Raw genomic sequence first — 24257 nt, 5'->3', positions numbered from 1 at the left:
CATGTCTACCACTGGATGCTGGTTTGATAGTCTAAAGTTTAGGAGATTACTGAGAGACCTGAAGATTCTGAGTCAAATTTCTAGTGAAGTTGAAGACAGGCACTGCCGAAGAGTCCCATAATCGGGTAAATCAACTATCTAGTACTTCTTGATTTCCGATGAGCATCTAACCAAGATCAGTTTGAGAAGTAAAGTATGAAAACAAAAATCTAATTTAATGCGTTAACTTGCACTATGTTTACCTAGCTCATAAATGAAACCTCATTTACTCGATTTATATAATAGTGTATACAAAACCAATGCATAGATGATCTTGAAAATCTTCTATATCATAGCCTATAATTACTGTCAATTAAATGAACTGGAAATGGGATTGTTTCCTTAAAAAGAGAATCACTGACAAATGTACATCAAGAGATTTTGTAAAGGATAGATAATATAGCAGAAAATATAACAGAATTTATTCAACATTAGCAACAACATGATAAGTGGAATTCTCTCTAACAATGATATAATCCAATAATATTTATATAATAAACATCAATAACAAATGAGCCTATACTAGTCCCATATTATATTCCCAGAAACGTTTGGAAAAAATGTACTTTTTATGTAATATTGACTTTATTAAAAAAACTATGGTTGTAACTAGATGTTTGAAATCTTGCAAATAATTAGTAGATTTGATTGAATAAATAATGAAAACAATCCATTCTATTCTAATTCTTTCAATTGACACATTTCTTTTTTGACAGAACAAAACACAAGTATATTGAAATTCATATACGAAAATAAAAATACCATAGTTTTGCACTACTAGGTAAAAAATATATATGTAATAGAATGGAAACATTTATAATAACTAACTTAATAAAATACTTTCAATCGTTGAGATCATGAGTCAATTGAAGCTAGACCACCATGGAAATTTCGAAGCACTGGAGGGCTGTTTCGTCCTACTGTGAGACTCCTCAGCAGTAGGCGTCCACGAGCCCGTCTCACGAGATTCGAAACAAGGACCTAACAGTCTCACACGCGAGCGCTTAACATTCAGACCACTGAACCGGCTATCATCTAACGGTGTTAATGTCTAAATTCAACTAATCCACGAAATTGAGCCACACGTCAATCATTGTCATCAGTGAGTTACTATTTCACAACATACCCGGTTGAGACCAACTGGTCACTATTTCTCACTAGAACTTGATGAAATGCTTCTTGAAGCTAGTCACTAATGAGCATATGTTGATTAATATAAGAAGAGGTTTTTCTGGATATTATGGTTATTTAATAATTGAGATCATGAGTCAATTGAAGCTAAACCGCCATGGGAAACGTTTTGCTACTGAATAATCGAATAAATGTTGAACAAGTATTACATCGACATTGCTACGTAGTTATTTGATTTTTATCAATTGAAAGTAACAAACACAATGAATTGAGTGAACTTATTTGGTATCATATACTCTGAGTCTTTTAAATACTCCATAGGAAGACATATGTTAGACAGAGTTCATTCAGTGAATCCTATTACTGAACCAGGAAACCAATTACATAAAATGAGTTTATAGTTTTTCTGAATTCATGAGTCTATTCGAGATAGATCACCATGGAAATCCTAAAAGCACTGGAAGGTCGTTTCGTCCTGGTATGGAACTCCTAAGCACTGTGCATCCATGATCCCACCCAGGACCTATCAGTCTCACGCGCACGGATGAAACGGGTTAACCATAATGGTTAACCATAATGGTCTAGCTTCAATTGACACATGAATTAAACTATTAAATTACTATAATAACCACAAAATCGCTCTCTGATAATAGTCATTTTGCTAAAGGAATGAATCAACATAGTATGTATTGCGACAAATATACGAAATTCGGATTCTATAAAAAAAAAACAGTTTAACAGTTACACAACTCCATTTAAATAATTCCTATCACTAAAAACTGTAGCATATCTAGGTTTGTGTTGACAAATGGATAACAGATATTTAGTTTGGTTACATCTATAGCCATACATCCGCAATTCTAAAGTATATTAGTAGTCTAGGTTTTTTAATGAGGAAATCAGTGAAAAACAAGTTTTCTTAATGTTCATCAAATGATTAAAATCTTATTTATAAACTAATTTGATGGGAAGAATACCACCTACCAAAATATTCTTTAGTATAAATCTCCAGGTGAATTCGAAAATCGCTTGTTTTTTTCCATTGATAATGATGCTATTGTACTATACTTCTGTTGTGAAAAATATGTGCATTTAACAACGAATATGTATCTAAGCAATATAATTGTGTAAATTAGTGTTTTTCAATAAATATTTATCTATGTACTTTTAAAATAGGTTCCTACCTTTTATCGTTACTAGCCGTATAATCACTGTGCACATATTATTAACACTTATAATTTTATATTACTGTTTTCGATTAACTAATTTTTAGTACACAAAGTTCAGGCAAGGAATCCCTTTTCAACGAATTTATTATCAAACTGTACAATCATATATAAATAAATAGAAGTGAGAACTGTGCATACAAAAGAAGTATGTTTTATCCTTACCATTATCATGACTTTAATTTATTAACTCTATTGAGATCATTAACCGATTATTGTTAGACCACCACCACCACCACATTTCTGAACAGCGATTACCACGACGCGCAATGCTAAATAGTGTTGGGGATGGTTAGGAGCGGCCAAACCAAAACGTGGCATCAGTCCTTAAGCATCTAGTTTGAACCATTTTGGTAGATGCAGACTGCCTGGTTTGGGTCCGCGTGAATATCGTAACCAATGGTTGGAGACTCTTGGTGACATGGTTCAGGATAGATCACAATGGCGTCGATGTATACATTCGCTGTCTTCCCTTAAACTATGAGATTAGAATCGCTTCATATCTTTCTACTAACTAATTCTTTCTTATTGTACTATGTCCTTATATGCAATCTTTGTTTTATATGTTACCACCAATGAATTAACTACTTCTATGAATCCGGTATTTATGTTGTTGTTCTAATGAGGTATGGCAACTCGGATCGATGCATATATGTGCCTGGTCTGACTGAATGACTGAAGAGCTCCGTGATTAAACCATCCATCTCAGACTATAGAACTTCATTAAAACCATCCACTTAAACTGTAAATCTTTCTCAATGTCTCGATAAAAATAATAATCCATTATCCTCATCTTAATAAACTTTTCGCTGGTTCTACAATGTAAATAAATTTCGAATAAATATAAACTGATCATTGAAGGGTTTTTGTGGATATTATAATAATTTCAATGGTTGAGATTATGAGTCGATTAAAGCTAGACTGCCATGGAAGACCTGAAATCACTGTACGGCCGTTTCGTCTTATTGTAGGACTCCTCAGCAGTGCGCATTCACGATCCCGCCTCGTGAGGTTCGAACCCAAGACCTATCGGTCTAACGCGCAAGCGCCTAACCACTAGACCACCGAGCCGGCATCCAGCATTTATTGTAAGATAGTAACTCACTAAAGAAAATGGTGGAAATGTTGTTCAATTTCGTGGATTGTTCGAAGTCAGACATTAACACCGTTGGATAACAGCTCAATGGTCTAGCGGTTAAGCATTCGCGCGCAAGACTGATAGATCCTGGGTTCGATTCTCGCGAGTTTGGATCGTGGATTTACACTGCTGAGGAGTTTAATGCTTCCTAGTTTTCCATGGTAATCTAACTTCAGTTGACTCATGATCTCAACCATTCAAATTATAGTTTACTTTGAAAAAAGGCTAATCAAATCTTCACAGTTAAATGAATAAAAGTCATTTGATGTTGTACACTTATCTGTGTGTATGTATGTGAACAATAGTAGTTTTTTGTTTGTTCTGTTTAATAATAGGTTACATCCACATACAAATCTTTTCTTTAAAGTATGAATGATATAAAATAAAAATAATGAATGAATTCTAAATAGAGAGAAAGACTTTCTTACATAATGTAATGTCAATAAACAGATATGTACATATAGAGATGAAGAAAAGATATTGTCTAATGCGTTCCGATAGATGTATTGATAAATTCATACGAACAAGATAAAAGTGAAATTACAAATATAGATACATTTACACTTGCACTCATATATATATATATATATATATATATATATATATATATATATATATATATATATATATATATATATATATATATATATATATATATATATATATATATATATATATATATATATATATGGTTAGATAATATTAACTTGTATTCGTTGAACTGAACTGTATAATTTGTTCACGTAGTACACCAATTTCTTCACGGTAATTTTTAGTTATATTCGTCTAGGATAAAATAATTGGGAAGAAGAAAATATGAAAAAAAACTAGTACTGCAATAGAATAATATAATATTCAATTGTCAATCACCATGAGACTGAAATCAAAATTTATTCATATAGAAAAATTATCTTCATTTTGTGTTGTTTGCTTGAATTTTCTTATTGATATTTAGGACTGCAATTGTGTTATATTTGGTCGTCGCAATTGTTATATCTGGTCGTCGCTGATTGTTGTGCCGGAAAAACTCTGATCACTTATACTCGGAACGAGGGACCTCTGCAATTCTCACGATGCGAAAGTAAGAACACAAAGACTGGTATAAGTGAAGATTTAGTAGCCCCAAAACACTATGACGACGACGATGATGATAATAATGATAATGAATAACAGTAGTCTCAAATACACTGGTTTATATATTGATTGTACTCCCATTTTAAATAATAATTAGGATTTAATCAGATACTCAATTACAATAAATCACTTACTGAGTATAGGTCATGTCAACTGAATACACGAATATCGTATATTATACAGAAGAAAATATCATACTGGGAAAACAAATCAAATACTACACTGAATGATCCTCGCGTTGAATCAAAAAGGATGTCAATGTTGAATAAAGCTCATAATGAGTAATTCAATCAAAAGTTGAATTTACTTTCCATCATATCAAATTGATCAGTCTCTTATTGTCATATATGCATTCTGTGCGCATTGTCTCGATATTGCTTCAAGTCACAGAGATTATAAACAAAAATAGATGGAGGCTAGTAGTGGAATTTTGTACGCACGTTCCGTCCTATTTGAGACTCGTCAGCTGGATGTACCTGCATTCTAGAGTTGATGTTCACTCTGGGACTCGATGCAAGCACATCTAGCCGACGAGTCTCAGACAGGATGAAACGCGCGTCCTGAATTCTATTGATAGTCACTACCCATCTCTGCCTAGAAGAATTATCTATTGTTTTAGTTAAAATATCACTACATCAAATGTGATTGATAAAGTATGAAAACTAAAATTATGGTTAAAGTAATAACATTGTCAATCAGTGCAATAAATTTCAAAGGTATATTCAAAAATGATGACGTTCTTTATAATTATATAAAATTCTAGTTTTCATCCTTTAGACAAAATTTATTATTCCATAGAAAACATTTCACTAAAACTATTTATGACATTTGGAAGAAAATCTTTATTTTAATTTTTGTCTAACTCCGCCTGGAGCCCTTCTAGGGCTACTGCCGGTCCAATGTCTGAATAAAAGAGGAGGATTATATAAGAGGTTAGCGACCTCATCCCATAGAAAACCAATTCTCTAAAAAGAACACTAACCAGAAGAAGTAATCCATTTATTTTTGTCTGTGCATTATACTAAATTAAGGGAATTACAAATTAAATGCATTTAGTTAATTTCTTATTAGAATTACCCAACATACTATTAATAGTATACTTAATCTGTTATAAAAAGAATATGATACGCTTACTAATATTGTTTCCCATCGGTCTGCAAATTGATCTATCGTTTCTACAAGTTGATTTGTTTCATTCCTGTTTTTTTTTAAAAATTTAATTCATGGGGGTGATAGAAATAGAAATATAAGAAATACTCATAGAATTAAGTAAATCGATGAAAAAAAAGTGAAACACACTTTGACATACAACGATGAAACTGATCTATCTATTGAAGGTCAAATGAGAGGAGTAGAACGTTCGAAATTCTTTGATAATAAATCTTAAGATTTATGATGCCTACATAAAACATACACTCTTCTCTTATTTATAATGGTAATAAGCGATAAAGGTGAGATGGTTCTAGTGCATATATATACCGGCTGGTCAAACGAAAAGTTGTCCACATTTTAGATTCTTGTTGATAAACTATCTTATTAGAAATTCATTAATTTGCCCTTTTGATCGTGCTCTTATTAGTGCGAATAATTTTGGGTAGATGAAAAACTTGTTTTATTTGAATCTATCATCAAATAAACTGATGAATATTCTTAAAAGAACATGTTTAAGAATACAAGAATATTTATAGGATATACAATAGTACTAGTCACATGAGGATTGGAAAGGGTAATCACAGGTAATTGTGGGTCAGGTTTATCTGATCCACAAGAGTTTGTATTTTAAAGTACATAGTGTCGGTTGATTCTTCTCAGTACTTAGCAAAACAAAGGTTCGTTTACATATGAAATCATGTGTGTAATATTCAGCTAAAACGTGAAGCATCTAAGAACAGTTTCGGAATTCCTCGCAGTCTCCCCAGAAATCTTGCTTATAAATGCAGTCATTAATTGTCCTAACTTTGTCACTTTTCAAATGAGCTAGTTTACAATTTATTTTAGTAAAGAACCATCATATTAATTGTTGGAGACTAGCATCATGACGCTTAAACTTCTTAGTAGCTCATTATGTCTGTCATTCATATTTGAATCATCACTATATTTCATGTAAATCTGAAACCCAGATATTCTATCGACGCTGGAAAATTGAAAGCCATATTATTTATGTTTAAGACTTAATAACTGATTGTTCAAACACTCTGAACTCAAGGATACCTAATTAAGGTCTCATATACACCAAGATTTCGTTCCTTTAGGCAGAGATTATCGGAGGTGATTTTGTTGACAGTATTCAGTGAATACTAGGTAAAGACTCTGAAAGTGGATAGGGTATACATTGCAGAAACCACCAAACCGCATCACGATGTAATAGCGAACTTGGAATCCTGAAGGGAAAAGAGGAAAGACCAAGGAACACATTGCGTCAGCAGTTGGAAGCACACTCCAAAAGAATGAATAGCGAACTGAAAGGATTGTCTAGGACAGAGTTCTATAGAGAATGGAGGTAGAAGGCTTATGCTCCTCGCCGATGGGAAACCGGCGCAGGTAAATATATAAGGAATTCAGTATATATGAGGTTTGATATTATGAACATAAGGTTTCATGGATTTTTCTGAACTAAAAGATTGCACTGCAAGACGTTACTTATAAAATGGTTTTCAAAGTATAAAATGGGTAACAAGTTTAATATAAAATGCTTTGAATCGTTCTAATACAACACAAAGCTTCAAAGATTCCAGTGATCACCTTTAAACTATTCCTTCAATCTTATAAATGTAATTAACGAAACTAAAAAGATTCCCTATGCATAGTGAAACTCGGAGTATAAGCGAAGTAAAATCCTAAAAAATTATTAAAAACAGACTTTGTAAATAGGATTGGATTAAGAATAAAAAGACTACTCACTTTCCACCAGTATGTCTTGATTTCCATTGTGCAAGTATACCGGAATTAACTGTTGTTTGTTGACTTTGTGAATCGTTTTCATTATTAAATAACATTGACAAATTCCTTATTGTCCCAGATGATGGTACTTCTAATTTGACTGAAGCATTTTCATGTACACCTTTTAAATTTAGACTAGAGTTTTAATATAAAATTTTAATTACCAGATGAAATGAATGGTTTACAAAAATTATTAGATAAGATTGGTGACTTTTTTCCATGCAGATGTGCTTGTTGACGTACACGTGTTTCACAAAGGCGTCTTGTTGCATGTTTTCTTATTACTGCCTATAAAGTACAGAATAAAAATATTTTCACTTAGATATTATATATATATGTATATACAGAATAGTAATTTATTATGAAAAATCTAACCAATAAAATACATGAAAATGCATTTTCTTTCATTTATACTGTAGTGAAGGAGAACACAGGTGACGACATCCGAATTGTATTTAGCACAAAATTACAGAGTTATTTGGTAAAATGGAAAAACCGTACTATAATAATTAATTTGCAAAATGTTCAATAATTGTCTCGAACTTCGTTGTTCTTGCATTTCCATACTAACTGCTTTCTATTCCCGCTCTTTCTTTCCTGACCTTCCCCGTCTTCTGCTGCCAGACATTACATTTCTGACTCACGTTATATACTACTTATATCAATATAAGTAGCACACACCACAATACTACATAGCAATATTAATTGAATATAAGTCAGTGTATATTAACCCAAATTACTGTTTCATTCTTATAACCATAAGCTCAAGTGACCATAGTGTAAAAAGTATGTTCCGTCATAAAATTCGGTTAGAAAGATTCTTGAGTAATATTCTATATTATTCTTTTACTACATATACCATATAAAAACATAAAAATGTACTGAATAATGTTGGATTAAGTGTTTAGTAATGTTGACTAATTGGAAGATCATACAAAAACATGTTTACTCTTACATGTATACATAAAAATAGGTTAACACTGAATTTATAAATACTAGCCATTTCAAGTTAATTAGGTCTATGGTAAATTTTTATGATAATATCTCGATAAACAGAATATTGAACTCCTGACAGTTTGAATTGAAATATTCCACTTGTATAAGATTATAACATAATCGCAGTGTGAATTCACTTACTCAAGTAGAGTAAGTTACAAAATGATATGCTTCATTAAGGGGCAATGTTAGCGAAAAAAAACACTAAGTATCCTATCTTTGTTTAAGCTTAATGATAACGATTTATTTAAGTTAAACCATTTCTTTTGTTGTAATCCAGTGAAGAGAAAAATTGTATTTCTAACGTTACATGACTTGATATAAGCCGCTTATTCAGAGTATTCATTTGTTTTTACACTGAAGAAGTGGCTTACATCAAGTCACGAAACATTAACTCCCTACTTAATTCTCAATTTATTTGAAACTATGAAGTCTAACCCTGGTAGTGATACCATTTCTACTAACATTCTGGTATGTATTAACTTGAAAGAGTCACCTACTATGATTTAAAAGAAAGTAAATATTATGAAATCACCTACTGTAATGAGTGATTAATTAGTATACATTATATTTAGTTATTCTATTTTTCAACTACATTCCTTATTTGAGAAAAAAAAACAGGGATTTTTGTGATATCCATTGTAAGCTATAAGTTGAAGCATTTTGATTGTATCTAGCATTGCAATTTCCGCAATGTTACTATATTTATCTATTAGGTCTTAAGGAAACTGACCTGACCGTTGTAATGATTCACACTTAATCAAAATGTGAATGGTCAAATCGTCTTAACAACAGATTAGGATTATTTGGAACTCTTGAAGCAATGAAACATCATTTTGTAAATAATCTAAACTATTTTTAGTAAGTTTATTGATGAAAGCAAGTTTTACAGTAATGTATATTAAAATCATAGTCATTATAATTTTGTTTAAAAACAAAAATCCAAATCCATGACTATTGAAACGTATTATTTGGTAAAACAGGAAGTAGATGTGGGTGATATAAAGGAAACGATTATCATTTTATAGTTGGAATAATAATATTAATAATCTGGTTAGCATATGATTTAATAGGCCACCTTTGGTATAACTCTATAAGTTATACTACATGGAAAATATTGACATGCATCTAAAGTATATGCGTTTGTAAAACTTGATGAGTTTCTCAAATAAATTTGAAACTCAGGAAACATATTTTAGGTATTAAAATCGGAAGTATTTATACGCTTTACCTTCTGTCTGTAAATTATCGGTTTGGTGTGTGTTGTTCATAAATTCTACTAGATTATTTTTGTTCTATGAATTGTATACATTCTCTTTAAGTCATTCTGTCTATGTGTAAACTTCTTTACTACTACTGATACTTTGACAGTGTTCACCTCTTTGAGATTTGTCATCATAATTGTCTCATTAAGGTAAGATGGTGTAGAAACTTGAACTAAAATACATGTGCCATGTCCTGCATTACATATGATTAATTGTATGTTATCTTCTTATAAATGAATCAGAACAGTTGTCTTATTGATATGTTCAAAGCATTTTGATCATATCTATTGTATTACTTTTCAGAATACTACATCAAGTCAGTGAAAATTTAACTACTATGAAAAAGTAGTTCGTTATATCCAGTTGAGCTGTTTTACTAATGATCAACTTCTCTTACAAATAATAAACATTAAGTGAATATCTCACTCATTAGGTTTATATTTACACAGTTTGTCTACTCTCAGTATTTAGGAGACAATATATTCCGCCATCATTTTGAGATTAAAAGATAAACTACTTATAGTTATGTTTCTTGGGTCTGAGTTACTATTTTGTTAAATTCACTATAATATAGACATGTAACTATGGAACTTTTTAAGTTTGTTTCAATAGTTTTATAGACCACAACACTATACAGTTGATAACTATAGAAATAAAATCAGTTATCTGATAATTCACACACACAAACAAACATTAAAATCATTACGTTTACATATACCAATCAATAAAAAAAGTATTGCTAGTTTTACTCACTCATACCTCAGCGTCTGGATGATCTTTCAATGCTTTTAAAATATCATCTCGAGACAATACAAATAATTCGGCATAACCAACGGCACGTACATCAGCTGTTCGTCTAAGTAAAATGAAAATAGGATTATGAAATATATCCATGTGTAGTATAGCACATGAAATCTTACTGATATATGCGGTTGTTTAACTGTGAAATTTTATTTATATTTTACTAAGTATTTTCACGAATCGCTATAAGCTAGACTCCCACTGAAAACTTAGAAGCACTGGACAGCCGTTTTGTTCTAGTATGGGACTCCTTAACAATGCGCATCCGCGATCTCGCGTGTGGGGCTTGAACCCAGAACAAGCAGTCTCACGGACAAACTCTTGACATCTAGACTACTGGTAATAGATGTAGGGTTGTGCATGATCATGGATCAATTGAAGTTACACATTAATGCTGTTCGATACTGACTCATTGATCTAGAAGTTAAGCATTCGCACGCTAGACCGAAAGTCCTGGGTTTGAGTCCTATATGCGGGATCGTTGATGCACGCTGTTGAGAAGCCCCATACTCGGATGAGACGACTATCCAGTGCTTCCAGGTTTACACTAGTGATCTAGCTTAGATCAATTAGTGAATTCAATCATAATTCTCAGTTAGAATCAATTGAATATGAGTTCATCACATGATAAAATAACATAAATAATTAAGAATGTTGAATGTATTCCACTTAGATCCAATTAGAATTTTATTAATTAAACGATAATGAATTCTGTAGATGTGATACTAAGCGTTCTTTAAAACTTTCCAGTTAAAATTTAATGTAATTCATTGCTTAATGTCTTGTATTTGTAGCTAATTTCAGTACCTTATTTGTTAAACAAACAAGAAAAAAGAAATGATAGTTATCATTTATCTTATATAAATATCTTTTTATTCATATTGTTTATACAATGAAAAAAGTTAAATTCATTGGTGTTATTAAATAGTTGTCTAAGAATATAAGAACATTATAGCCAAGATAAATAAGAGTTCCTGCCTAAAGCTTTTATTGTTTAAACATAAAACACAATGTCTTTTTTACTGAACGGAATAAAAATTTAAAAGAATTAAAAGAACAAATATTTCTATCCGACAAGACTATTTACTTAAGCTATATGTTCGTATTTATAATTGTTTGGTAAATATGAATAGGGTTTTGGATTAGAATTTGACGGGGCGAGATCGTAGATGCTCACTGCTTAGAAGTCTCACACTAGGATGAAAAAGTAGTCTAGTGTTTCAAGGTTTTTCATGGTGGTCTAGATTCAATTGACTATTAAACATGGAAATCTTGAATAAATGAATTTCGAAATCTCTGAGAAAAGATTTATATTGTGTTCTCGATCCGGTATATCATTCATGGATATGTTAAATATAAATTTCCGCTTTGAGCTACATCAATAAGTTCATTTGCATTTGTGAGGCAGGCTACATTGATTCATCCTAAGCGAACACGTTTTAAACGTATTTCAGAACATTACTAGTCATGGTTTTTAAAATAGCAATACAACACTATCACGGGCTCATCATTTCTGGGCACATTGCTCCGATGGAATCGTCTTTTACAGTAATATTCACATTCAAAAGAAGTAGATCAAAGGGAAATCGTATCAACATCTTGTGTATTGCTAATGCATTAGAAATTCAACGATTCGAGACCAAGTTGTGCGTGCAAATGAAATATGTCCGACTTTTCATTCTTCTAACCTTTCGATTATAATGCAACCTTTCGATATTCCAAATCTCAGATAACTTTATTATGTAATCTCTTTTTTCCTTCTATAACCAAATATATTTATCATACGACCATGTGAACCACTTCATGTTAAACTAAGAATGATTTGTCTCTTAAAATAATTTTAAGATTGAAATTTGACGGTTGATATGTTATTTATTTAGCAAAATACTAATCTGTTATATATTAACAGTACATATAAAATGCACCCCCACCCGATATATTTATAATTCATTTCCATAGGCTACTAAATGTTTTAAAATCCCCCCACTCCATCAAACTAACATATGAATTAAATAAGCTAGATTACCATTGAAAACCTAGAAGCACTGGACGGTCGTTTCGTTCTAGTATGGGACTCATGAATTCAAATATTAAAATTACTACAATCTCCATGAACCCAATTCTGATAATATGAATGAAGATAATTTTTTCAATAAATTTGCTTCAGGTTCGATAAATGACTGAGAATGATTAATTCATGCCATCAGTATAATCAATTTATACTGCATGCAACAGTATCGAGTTATTCACTATCTCCACTACATCTCTGCTTATATATACTGGAAGGTTGCCGCAGGTATGAAAGGCGTTTAGTTCCTCTTCAAACGTTTCCGTAGAATATAATTTACATATCCTATAACTAAAGATCTTGATAAAGTTTATTTTGTACTGTATAGGTACAAAGTTAAAGAACTGTGTACTTACCTGTTCAGTCACTTTTCCCATTTAATTCTCTTCTTATTGACCCACTTGCTATTTTTATTAAAAGATTACCCAAAAATCAAATCCTACCCTTAAATTCCTCTTAAGATCTAAACATAGTGTAGGGAGCCTTCTTTCCTGAAATTTCCGAAAAGAAGACTCCCAACACAAATTATTAAAGGGTTATATAAACTTGTTAACCTCAAGTGCAAAATTATATTGGAACGAGTGAAACTGGATTTTTATAAATCTTGATTGTCAAGTCAAATATTTCAGAATCAGTTATGTAAGAATCTTCGGCCAACAAAATATTTCAAATCTTATTCGACTGAGGAAATTCTATGTGGACAAATGTCGTGTTAAGTTGATCAATTTAATTGAATTGCATACTTAAGCATTACCTGTAACAAGAGAAATGTCTATTGTTTGCCATATTAAATTCATCAATTTTTGTAGTACTGTTATTTTAAAAATGAAAGAAGGGATCAGAAATAAGCTGGAAAAGTCTTGCTGTAATAATAATATTTATCTGCCTTCTTTCCCAATCAATTCTGATAAATATGTCATTAGTTTATTCTCCATTGTATGGTCCATTTATGAAAAGGAGGCATATTCTCTGAGTTTCTTATTTTTCTGTCCCTACAACACAAATCTCTGAAGTAACAATCAATACCCGATTTGAAAACCTCTATAATCGATTGAGTACTTTAGCCTCTTCATCCTTTGAGAATCAAATTTGGTTTAAAGCGAAACAAGTGGATATAGAGCACCAGTTTCATTCTTCTGGATCAAAGCACAGAAGCATATTAACTTCATAGCACTTCAAGTCATTAAAAAAATTGCTAAATAATGCCGATATTATAATAGTTAAACCTGATATAGGATATAGTGTTGTTATTACGAATAAATCCAGTTACAAAAATAAAATGTAATCCATCCTCAGTGATAAAAACAAATTTCTGGCTAATGTTGACTCCGATGGATTAGAAACCAAAGTAAACTCGAATCTAATGATATTGTTAAACATGAATGCTATTTACAAAGATGTGTTTAATTTATTAAAACCTATGGGTTTGCTTTATCCTAATTTATATGGAATACCGAAAATCCATAAGCCTAATACCCCCATATGTTCAATTCTATCAATGTGTCGATCACCTACACACAACCTTGCAAAATGGCTAACAAAAGTACTAAACCATATCCGAAACCACTTTTATAGGTATTCCTTGATTGAATCATTTGGATTGATTTAGTGGATGTGAATATAAAAACAAAGACAATGTTCTCCTTTGATGTGAACACTTTAAATTACAAATGTACCTCTTAGGAAAACTATTGATATTTTATGTGACTATATGTCATTGAATAACCTTCCATTGCCACTTCCTGTTAAGTCTTTCAAAGATTTATTATCATTGTGTACTGACAACGTAAAATTCACTTTTGAGGGTGAGCACTTTCGACAAATCAATGGCGCAGCTGTGGGTAGCCCTTTAGGACGGTTGCTGGTTGATGTGTTTATGGGATATGTTAAAAATCCAGCTGAAGTCTCAATTCGATAGATGTGTCTGTACAAACGATACGTTGATGAAATAATTATCATACGGAACAAACATGAAGATGTGAACTGCTTGCTAAAAGAGCTCAACACAAATCAAAAGCATATTCCTCTTACATGTGGGGAAAAGAAGAATAAACAACATTTTTTCTAGACATATTGATTAGTAGGAAAGATGATGGTCCCATCAAATGTTCTGTATATAGAAAGCCGACACGGACAGGGCAATATCTTAATTTTTATAGTCACTGCTCAATTCATTACAAACGTGGATTGATAAAAAGCTTATTCAATAGAATCAATCATACTTGTACTCGAGATACTATTGAAGTAGAGACGAAGCTCATGACTGAAACAATAATGAATAGCAGTTATTTGTTGAAATTTATAAACCCCTAGAAGGGTTGCTATACGATAAGATCTATGACGCTTCTGGCACTCAAAAAGCAAGTTTACATTATAATGCCATTCAGAGGCGATTGGAATAGTTTCATTTTGAAACGGAGACTTAAATTAACCATCTACAGGACGTTTCAACTTTATTCATTTATGTACAGGTTTTGCCGTTGAACTTGAAATTCACATTCGTGACAATTCAGAAATGTCTCCTGTATGCCAATAATTGGAGCTGTAGTTTCTATATCTATTTTTCTGAATCATTCACATATTTATTCTACAGCCCGTACGAATGTGACATCTCTGACTGATGATGTCACATCGAAAGACAACCTTTTATTCCATAATAATGACATTTTGGTCTCATCAGCAAATTGCAAAAACATCCCAAACATTATGCTGCACGAGTTTATTATGAAATGGTTTCGTCAATGTATTTGCCAATAATATAGCTAACAGTTCATAAATAACATTGTAAATAGGAACATCGATTACTTGAATGACATATACGAAAACAGTTTCCCTATAGTTAGAGTACAATGTGATTTTCCAATTGAATAACTACTGACGAATAAATACTTGTCGATTCAAATAAAAAGAATAGAACATAATAGACAAATATGGATTTCGTTGATTGGTTGAAGTTAGACATTAACACCGTTGGATGCCGGCCGGCTCAGTGGTCTAATGGTTAGGCACTTTCACGCGAGACTGATAGGTCCTGGGTTCAAATCTCGCGGGGGGGATCACACTGCTGAGGAGTCCCATACTAGAACGAAACGGCCGTCCAGTAATTCCAGAAAGAAAATAATGATTATTGTATAAATGATTACAAAATCATCTTATAGTTTCACGATGAAATTTAACTTCAGTTTTTCTAAATGTTTATTAATTAACTTACTTATTTACTCCATCCACATTCAGTACTCCAATTTCACCAAAGAAATCACCAGCACTCATCTTTGATAGAACTTCATTAGAATCACTAAGGAAATCATCATCATAATAATAAAACTTTGATAATCTTATTGTCATAAATTTAAATATTATGAATCTAATTCTGTCACATATTTCAGAAGAAAGATTTTTGTTTAGAAAGTAAATGATTATGTTCACATTGAAGATGGATTCATACTTGAATGGGTTGATTTGATAGCCTCATTATTTTCAGTTGTATGATTTCTATTTAATGGAGAGAGATGGCTTGGTGGATTTGGCGGTTAATTTCAAGCACTGAGTCATAGATTTGAATTCTCCTCAACCTACATCAGTTTGTGTAAATGATTAATACTGCTAATGATCATACATGGAATGTGGCTCTAAGCCAAATACTGGAATTCGTACCGGATAAATGAGTGACCAAATAAAAACAATACGATTTATCTGATAGTGATTAATTTCTGAAATTGTCTACAAATTTGTAACTCAATAGATGACCGACTGTAACAGGTTAAGTTATTTATCTTACTCAACTGATAAATTTTTTTTAACTCATGGACTTCTTTTGTAAATGTAATACCGATATCTCATACATAATATTCACTAGTAGCTATAATCAGACGTGTAAACTACTCCAGTTGAGTCATAATTATAAACTCTATTAAAAAGTACACAATACTAATTTTATAAATTAGTACTCATTAAATGATAATGACGATTCTCGTCATCTTGGATTAGAAAATTGTTCGCAGTGAGAGCGTCAAAAATTAATGTGGTATGGTTTTCAAATACTCAAATTCTATATCTTGTTTCAAAGAAGAACATATATAATCAAGGAATAGACTATCAAACAGCTTAACGTAAAGTTAATAATTCCGAAATTCTGTTTTAAACTACTGAATAATAAACGTGAATATCTTCAGTTAACTCACCTTAAAACTTCAAGTACACCATCTGCAATGATAAATATTTCACGTGCTATTTCACCTTTACGACATATTAAATCACCCGGTGTGAAAACCAGTGGACGCATTTTCAAAACAATATCATGTAAAAATTCTGGTCGACATTCATGAAAAATAGTTACCTATGACAGAAAATAATGTCAACAGTTTATATAATGATAATTTGATCAATACTAAGACGATCTTTTATATCTAAGACTAAACATTCAGACAGCTGAATAAGAGTGAAACAACACAAAACATGTTTCACACTTGTTTTTAAATTCTAAGAAAACTTCAGAAATCCTGATTAAGGATTAGGGTTTGTGGAAATAGTCAGGACTGTTAGAAATACTGATTTTTATGAGAACATTTCTATTGTAGAATGGTTATGACTAGATTCGGCAATGTGAATATTATGGATTGATATGGGATGATGAATTTATGTAAAATAGTTTGATCATGTTTCGGTTTGGTTGGTATCAAACACATTTCCTAAAAACATTGATTTTCTTCTATGTGATATTTTGGATTCATTTATTTTTAGGGAATAATTTTGTAACTAATGTTACGCCGGTCTCGTTTCCATTCTGAATCGAATTCTGTCGATAAACTCGTATTGTGACCATTGAGTTACTCAATCTAGCGTGAACAATGTTTCGATGTTCCGTTGTTTGGAGTGATTGACAACAAGTCCTAGACGCAGTTTTGTAATAGGTAAAACTCTTTAGCACGACCTATCTACGTTGCCTCACACATTGTCACATTTAAATGCATTACCAGTTAGCTATTTTGGACGTAGGATTGAGTCATGTAAACTGGTTAATCGACATAAAGCCATTCAAACTAATGGTCACATTCCGACCTAATAGACTGAATTCCATCAGCGCTGATGACTATAAAAGCATATCACTAACTAAGATATAATGATTAGTCATTTGTATTATCTCAGTCCAACATAAAATCAGACATTGTCTGTTAGGGTGACACCACCGGCTATAGCACTAAATAATGCGGAGGATAACTAGTGCCTTGAAGCTTTTGAATATTTCTTGGTTACTATTGCCTATAAACTTCTCACTAACTACCTACAACCATCTGACAACGGACAATTCAATGTCTAATAAATAATAACGTAACAATTCTTATTATTACTTAACTTTTACAGTCAAGTACGTAATTACCTCGTAAGTATTTCTGATGGAATCAGTAAAATCTAAATTGGACCTACAAAAAGTACCATCCTGTTATTATCTTTATTATTGTAATCTTATTAATTAGTAATATTTTAAGTGTAAAATTTACTAGAAAAAAAAAGATAGAAATTACATATACATATATTGACAATAATAAGTAGTATGTTAAATAATCACAAAAATAACAATCGGTATTATTATTAAATGAAATTACTTTTTTCAATGTTTCCAAATTCACATTAAGAGCTAATTCCGTTTTTAATTTATCTGGTAATAAACCTATTGTATTAATATCTTGACCACCACCACCGCAACCTCTAATTCATATTATCATAAAAGAAAATGAAACAATAAATCAATTAATTAATTAATCAATCAATCAATCAATATTATTCATTTGGCAAATATCCAAATGAAAAGTAAACAAATATTGATAATATTAAAGTTAAAATATAAACAATTATTGAATAGAATAGAAGATAATAAACAAAATACCAATGATCATTATATTATATTACACTATACTATGAAAATTATCCAAACACATTAGTAAAGAAACCCATGAACTAGAATAATAACTATTTATGAAGTCAATGTTTCTATGGAACTTTTTTGAAGTTTTCTTTGATTTGAATGACATTCAAATATTATTCTTATAAGAAGCATAAATTGATTATAATTTCATTTCATTTTATGTATTTGGAACATTCTAGAATATTCAATTGAATGGAACTTATCTCAAAATAGTTAATGAATAATAGAATAAATGTAACTATTGTTAATATTTTTCATTATCGAAATGATTCAATCTGGATTCAATGTGTTTTACAGATTCCAAGAACTTTCAGATTGCATCATTTCATTTCTGCGACTCTCCTGGTCTTTCATATTATACGAGCATTCCATGTACCTATATTAATAGTAACTCTGGTTGTTAGAAAAGGCATCAGCCTCGTGACTTCCGAAGGAGCTCAACTTTTATCATGAGGCGTTATAACTCTTCTAAATGAAGACCTTCTGATTCTCAGGGAAGAGTTTAAATGTTTTGAGTTATTTTTTCTGGTCAGCGTTTTTTAGACAGTTACTTTTCTACCATCCTTCTTTATCTGGGCTTAGGACTGGCAGTAACCCCAGAGAGGCTCCAGGTGGAGTTCTTACCGAAATTACAATGAATATATTTGACGCTTTTTACATTAATTTCCTGTTTATTGAGTTGTTCATCAAGTTTTATTCAAATCATATTGATGATGAAATTGCTTTGTAATCCAATTTGAAGATTGAAATCTATAACTTATAATGATTATTCTTCATACATTATGCGATATTAGTTAGTCTCATATCTACTTGTCATTAGTGACACTTATTATTCGTAGCATTATTAGTGTATCCCAATACAGAAGGTGGAACGTCTAACATAGTTTATTTTACAAAGAAAGAATTTAGCTATTGACTATTAAATTTGATCAGCGTGTGAAAATAATGTCCTAATCGCTTAAAAATAATCATAACTATTCGTTGGGATCCGAAAGCTCTCGTGTGGTAGGCAAGATGGGATGAATAGACAAGCGAAACTAGAAAAATCATCTTTAAAATGTAGGAACTAACTGCATGAAATATATTTGTTCAGCTGTTTAAAAGGTAATTTCTTTTCATAAATGGCCTGGTAGAATTTATCATAGAAGAATGTATGATAAACATAGTATTTTAATAATATCCTTCAGTTTAGCTCAAAATGAACAATCAAATATGTATGATCTTGGTAAACAATTTGGTCTTTTTATTTATAACTTATTATTTTCAAAATAGGTTTCATTATTGATTTGATGTTTTAGACAAGAAGTGATCATTTCACCGTCATCAAGGTGTTACAAAATCAACTGTCAAACAAGATTATATATACGTATACATTCATTGATTTGTATAACTTTTCTGGTTAGCGTTGTTGCTGATAGCCAGACACTATCAACAAAAACCTACTATGGGAAAGAACAAACCGTATTCCAGCAGGGGAACAAATCAGGAAGAAGCGCTGGAAGTGGATAGGACACACATTGAGGAATGCACGGAACTGCGTCACAAGGCAAGTCCTGATTTGGAATCCTTAAGGCGAAAGGCGAAGAGGAAAACCAAATAACACTTTACGCCGAGAGATGGAGACAGACATTCAAAGAATGAATAACAATTGAATAGAACTATGAAGGAAGTCCCAGGACGAAGTGGGTTAGACAATACTGGTCGGCGGCCTATGCTCCATTGTGGGTAACAGCCATAAGCATATATATATATATATATATATATATATATATATATATATATGGAATATTGTTTACTCACTTAGACCATGCATAATCATACCATCTTAGAATACGACTTTGTAAATCTTTATCAACTGAATTAGCCCGCATGTAACTTTTAGCGTGGTCCTAAAAAACGAAAGTTATAAAATAAAAAAAAATTAAAATATAGACTAGGAATTAAGATTTATTGCCTTATTTCATGCTAATGCTTAAAACTAGTAAACGTTTCAGTCGTATTAGGTTATTTTTGGGTTAAATGTTTAGAAATTGAATTAGAATCAAATTTCAATTGTTTTACAAATGATTAAATTCACCTTTATGAGGTTTTGTACAATAATTGGCACTGCTTGGAATAGCATTCCTTTCACTTATACTCTATCTTCTCAGTTACAACTTGAGAGGGATCTAGCGTTCGAGTGCTCAAGTTGTAAGCAGTATATAAGGAAAATATAAGCTCTAGATATAACAACTCCGATAGCCAGTCAAGTAATTTACAGTTTTGAAGCTTTTTAACTAAAAAAAATAGTATGTATCTACTCATTTAGACGTGAGAAATAATGTTAGATTTTGAATAACATCATCTGATAGAGAATAAGTTGCTCTAGCACAAAAATAGAAAGTACCACTACTATACTGAACAAGAAGACAAGTGGGGACAATCTAATGTATTTTTGAGTACAAAATGAAAAGATCTCTTACTAAGATCTGAGAACCATACCGTAAATAATTCATTTGCAAAATATCCATCAATTATGCCGGACTTGACTGTTCCTTTGTTTCCACGTCAATCAGTCTCGATTCTCGATCGTTTCTTTTCTATTTTCCTAACCTTGTGCCGCAAGTCATTCCACTTTTGATTGGTGATACATGCTACTTATATCTATCGATATCAGTAGCATACACCACACTACTACTACTACGGATAATAAGCAGAATAATTGGTCATTTTCTTTCTAGCTTTTATTAATATTTTTTCCAAAAAAATACAACCGGTCTGGATTACTTTGACAAGAAAAAAATATATTGCATTATATTTCTTCGTAGACTTAGTTAAGAAGTGAAACAAACATACATTACACGATTAATTTACTTTAGTCAGATAAAATTCGTGCATGTCATCAATTAAATTACTTATAGAATAAACTATTTCTTTCAAGCTTTATAAATAACTGACTCAGTAAAGGAATGAGTAAAGAATTTGTTTTGTATTTATTTACTTTCTTCCAAGACATATTCTCGTTTGACTCGGTACTTTTTTAGGTAAATAGGACGATTGTCAGAGATATGACTAGAATAGTAAGTACCATAAATCACGATATGTTTCTGCCACTGTCATCAATCCTACACTGAGTAATTGAATCAGAACCATTTACAAACTTAATTTTTTAAAGATATAACAATATCTCGTTACGGAAAAACGTTAGACGATTGTTAGATAATAGGCCAAGTTTCATTAAGCATAACGATGATGAAACAACACAGAGTGTAATGTATGAAGTAATGTCTAAAATGACTAGTTATGCATGGTGTTCAGATCATTTAGCTGGACATTATAAAAAAAGTGGAGTATGTTTTAGTGTAACTACCTCTTAGAAACTTCTTAGCGTTATCACACCAAACACAATCACCTGATCCAAAAATCCTCCTAATCATATCAGCTTCATGTATATTTATCCCATTGTTGATTTTAATAGGGCTTATCCGTTATACTTATTTATTTGTTTATTTAAACACATAAACATTAGTACAAGGAGGTACCAAATAGATATGCACCACATAAGTCATCTGATTTATGTGGGGGATGGGATACTGCTTGGGTGACCAAACCGAAGCGGATGGTCTTCCTAATGAGCCACACCCTGAGCTTTTCACCTAAAGGTCTAATCCACAAGGCAGTGGAGCAACGTCAGGAGATGCAATCTCATGGTAGCCGGTGACCAATAATTGGTTTATACGCCATTTGTTTTCTTAGGATCCTGGGGTCCATGTATGTTATTGGTTTGGAATCAGGGTTTTCCAACTCCCCGGTTGAAGCGTCATACATTCGTTTTTTTGTCCTGTCAATTTCGTAAACAACACCCCCGCCACGAGAAGGCAGTGAGTAGGACTTCTCTTGCAGTGGTTGTATGCAAATGACCATGTGAGAGGATCTGTTCTAAACATTATAGCCTAGAGAATTATTTGTAAGAGATTCACATTAACAAATTTAAATAGAATTTAAGAGCTTCTTTCATCGTTTCAAAGTACTAAAGCGTACACATGTATTTACACATTACAATACAGTTTTGAATCAAACTAGAAAGCTGTAATCATTGATTTAAATAAAGATGACAAGCGGAAATTTCATTTCATTTATAAATGAAATAAAATTTTATCACGCTAGTGATCACTTGATACCATCCCATATATCTGCACTTGAAGAACCATATTTCTACCATCATATTCTCTATTGAATGCGAAGAATTCATAATTTATAGAATATCCTAAATATAGCAATCAATTTGTGGCAAAAAGAAAGCTAAATGTGTTCTTTTCTTTCTTCCAAAATCAATTACAATGAATGGGTTGTTGTTTTTTGTATATTTTAGTTAAGCTGTTTCTCTCCTTAATAAATACTATTTTCTTTTTATGAATTTACTAAAGTAAAACTATTCCTGGACACTTTGAATTAAGGCCAATATTATTGATCTCTTTTTTCTGTTTTGCTCAGTAGTTCTATCACTGTGAACAAAATTATATTAGTTAGTTTCTCATTTATTTTTATTTCTATGCGAATGAGAAATTCAGTATTAAGGTGAACTAGTTGAAATCTTCATATTGTTTATACCTTATTTCAATGTAATATAACTTAAGTATTTTATAAATGGTATATACATATATGTGTATATGAAAGTGTTTTGTACGATTTATAATTCTTACCAAAATTTTCTCAAACTCAATACGATCAGCATTTCTTGTTGTAATGATATTTCCTACCTGACCTGAAAGTAAACAAAAAAGAAGGAGAAGAAACTCATTAATTATTCAATAGATAAATTTAGTAATTGTTTTTTTCTTTGTTTTTCATATATCAAATATGTATGTATTACAGAAGCGGACCGGCAAAGGAAGAGCAGCATATTTACAATAGGAGAACATCTGATACTCAAAACAACTGTCAATCAGCACCAAAGTCAGAATTTTCAATACAAATGTCAAAACAGTTCTAATGTATGTGACGGAAACTTGGAGAACTACAAAAGCCATTATCCAGAAGATACAAGTGTTTATTAACAGTTGTCTATGCAAAATACTTCGGATTCGTTGGTCAGACACTATTAGCAACACCTCACTGAGAGACAGAACAAACCAGATTCCAATGGAGGTAGAAATCAAGAAGAAGCGCTAGAAGTGGATAGGACACACATTGAAAAATCCACCAAAATGCGTCACAAGGCAAGCCGTCACTTGGAATCCTGAAGGCCAAAGGAAAGGATGAGGAAGACCAAAGAACAAATTATTCGGAAAAAATGGACACAGACATGAGAAGAATGAACAAAAATCGGATAGAGTGGATTGGAGAATGCTGGTTGGCGGCCTATGCTTCATTGAGAGTAACAGACGAAAGTAAGTAAGCAAATACTGTATTACCGAATGTATCTAGATTGATGTACAGTTTGAAGCATCATTGCTTCAATAATGAAATAAATTAGATATCTTGATAATTAAAAGTTAACAAGTGAGATCACTTGCAGAATTTGGATCTCTGTTAAATATTTCACATCATAATTGATATGCATGCATATCACTCTTTACGTAACAAAAGCTATGCAGAGAAAACAAATACGTTTTCA

The 24257-nt window shown here is 31.6% G+C and overlaps 1 protein-coding gene across 1 annotated transcript in view; it reads right to left on the bottom strand.

Moving 5' to 3' along the window:
- Nucleotides 1-4224: 4224 nt before the first annotated feature.
- CNGA3_2 (Cyclic nucleotide-gated cation channel alpha-3) overlaps nucleotides 4225-24257 on the bottom strand; it is a 56477-nt gene continuing 36444 nt past the window's right edge. Inside the window, exons 3-12 of the mRNA XM_051215560.1 lie at nucleotides 23344-23405; nucleotides 20462-20550; nucleotides 18342-18444; nucleotides 16920-17074; nucleotides 15950-16033; nucleotides 10629-10725; nucleotides 7773-7896; nucleotides 7570-7729; nucleotides 5803-5866; nucleotides 4225-4320 (exon numbers count right to left, since the gene is read on the bottom strand). Of these exons, the coding sequence (XP_051066093.1) occupies nucleotides 4237-4320; nucleotides 5803-5866; nucleotides 7570-7729; nucleotides 7773-7896; nucleotides 10629-10725; nucleotides 15950-16033; nucleotides 16920-17074; nucleotides 18342-18444; nucleotides 20462-20550; nucleotides 23344-23405 (1022 nt within the window). The 3' untranslated portion in view covers nucleotides 4225-4236. The remainder of the gene's footprint in view (nucleotides 4321-5802; nucleotides 5867-7569; nucleotides 7730-7772; nucleotides 7897-10628; nucleotides 10726-15949; nucleotides 16034-16919; nucleotides 17075-18341; nucleotides 18445-20461; nucleotides 20551-23343; nucleotides 23406-24257) is intronic.

This window comes from Schistosoma haematobium, chromosome 4 (genome assembly GCF_000699445.3).
Source record: "Schistosoma haematobium chromosome 4, whole genome shotgun sequence".
Classification (NCBI taxonomy): domain Eukaryota; kingdom Metazoa; phylum Platyhelminthes; class Trematoda; order Strigeidida; family Schistosomatidae; genus Schistosoma; species Schistosoma haematobium.
The sequence above is the reverse complement of the archived record's forward strand: the minus strand, read 5'-3'. Positions and strand labels throughout refer to the sequence as shown.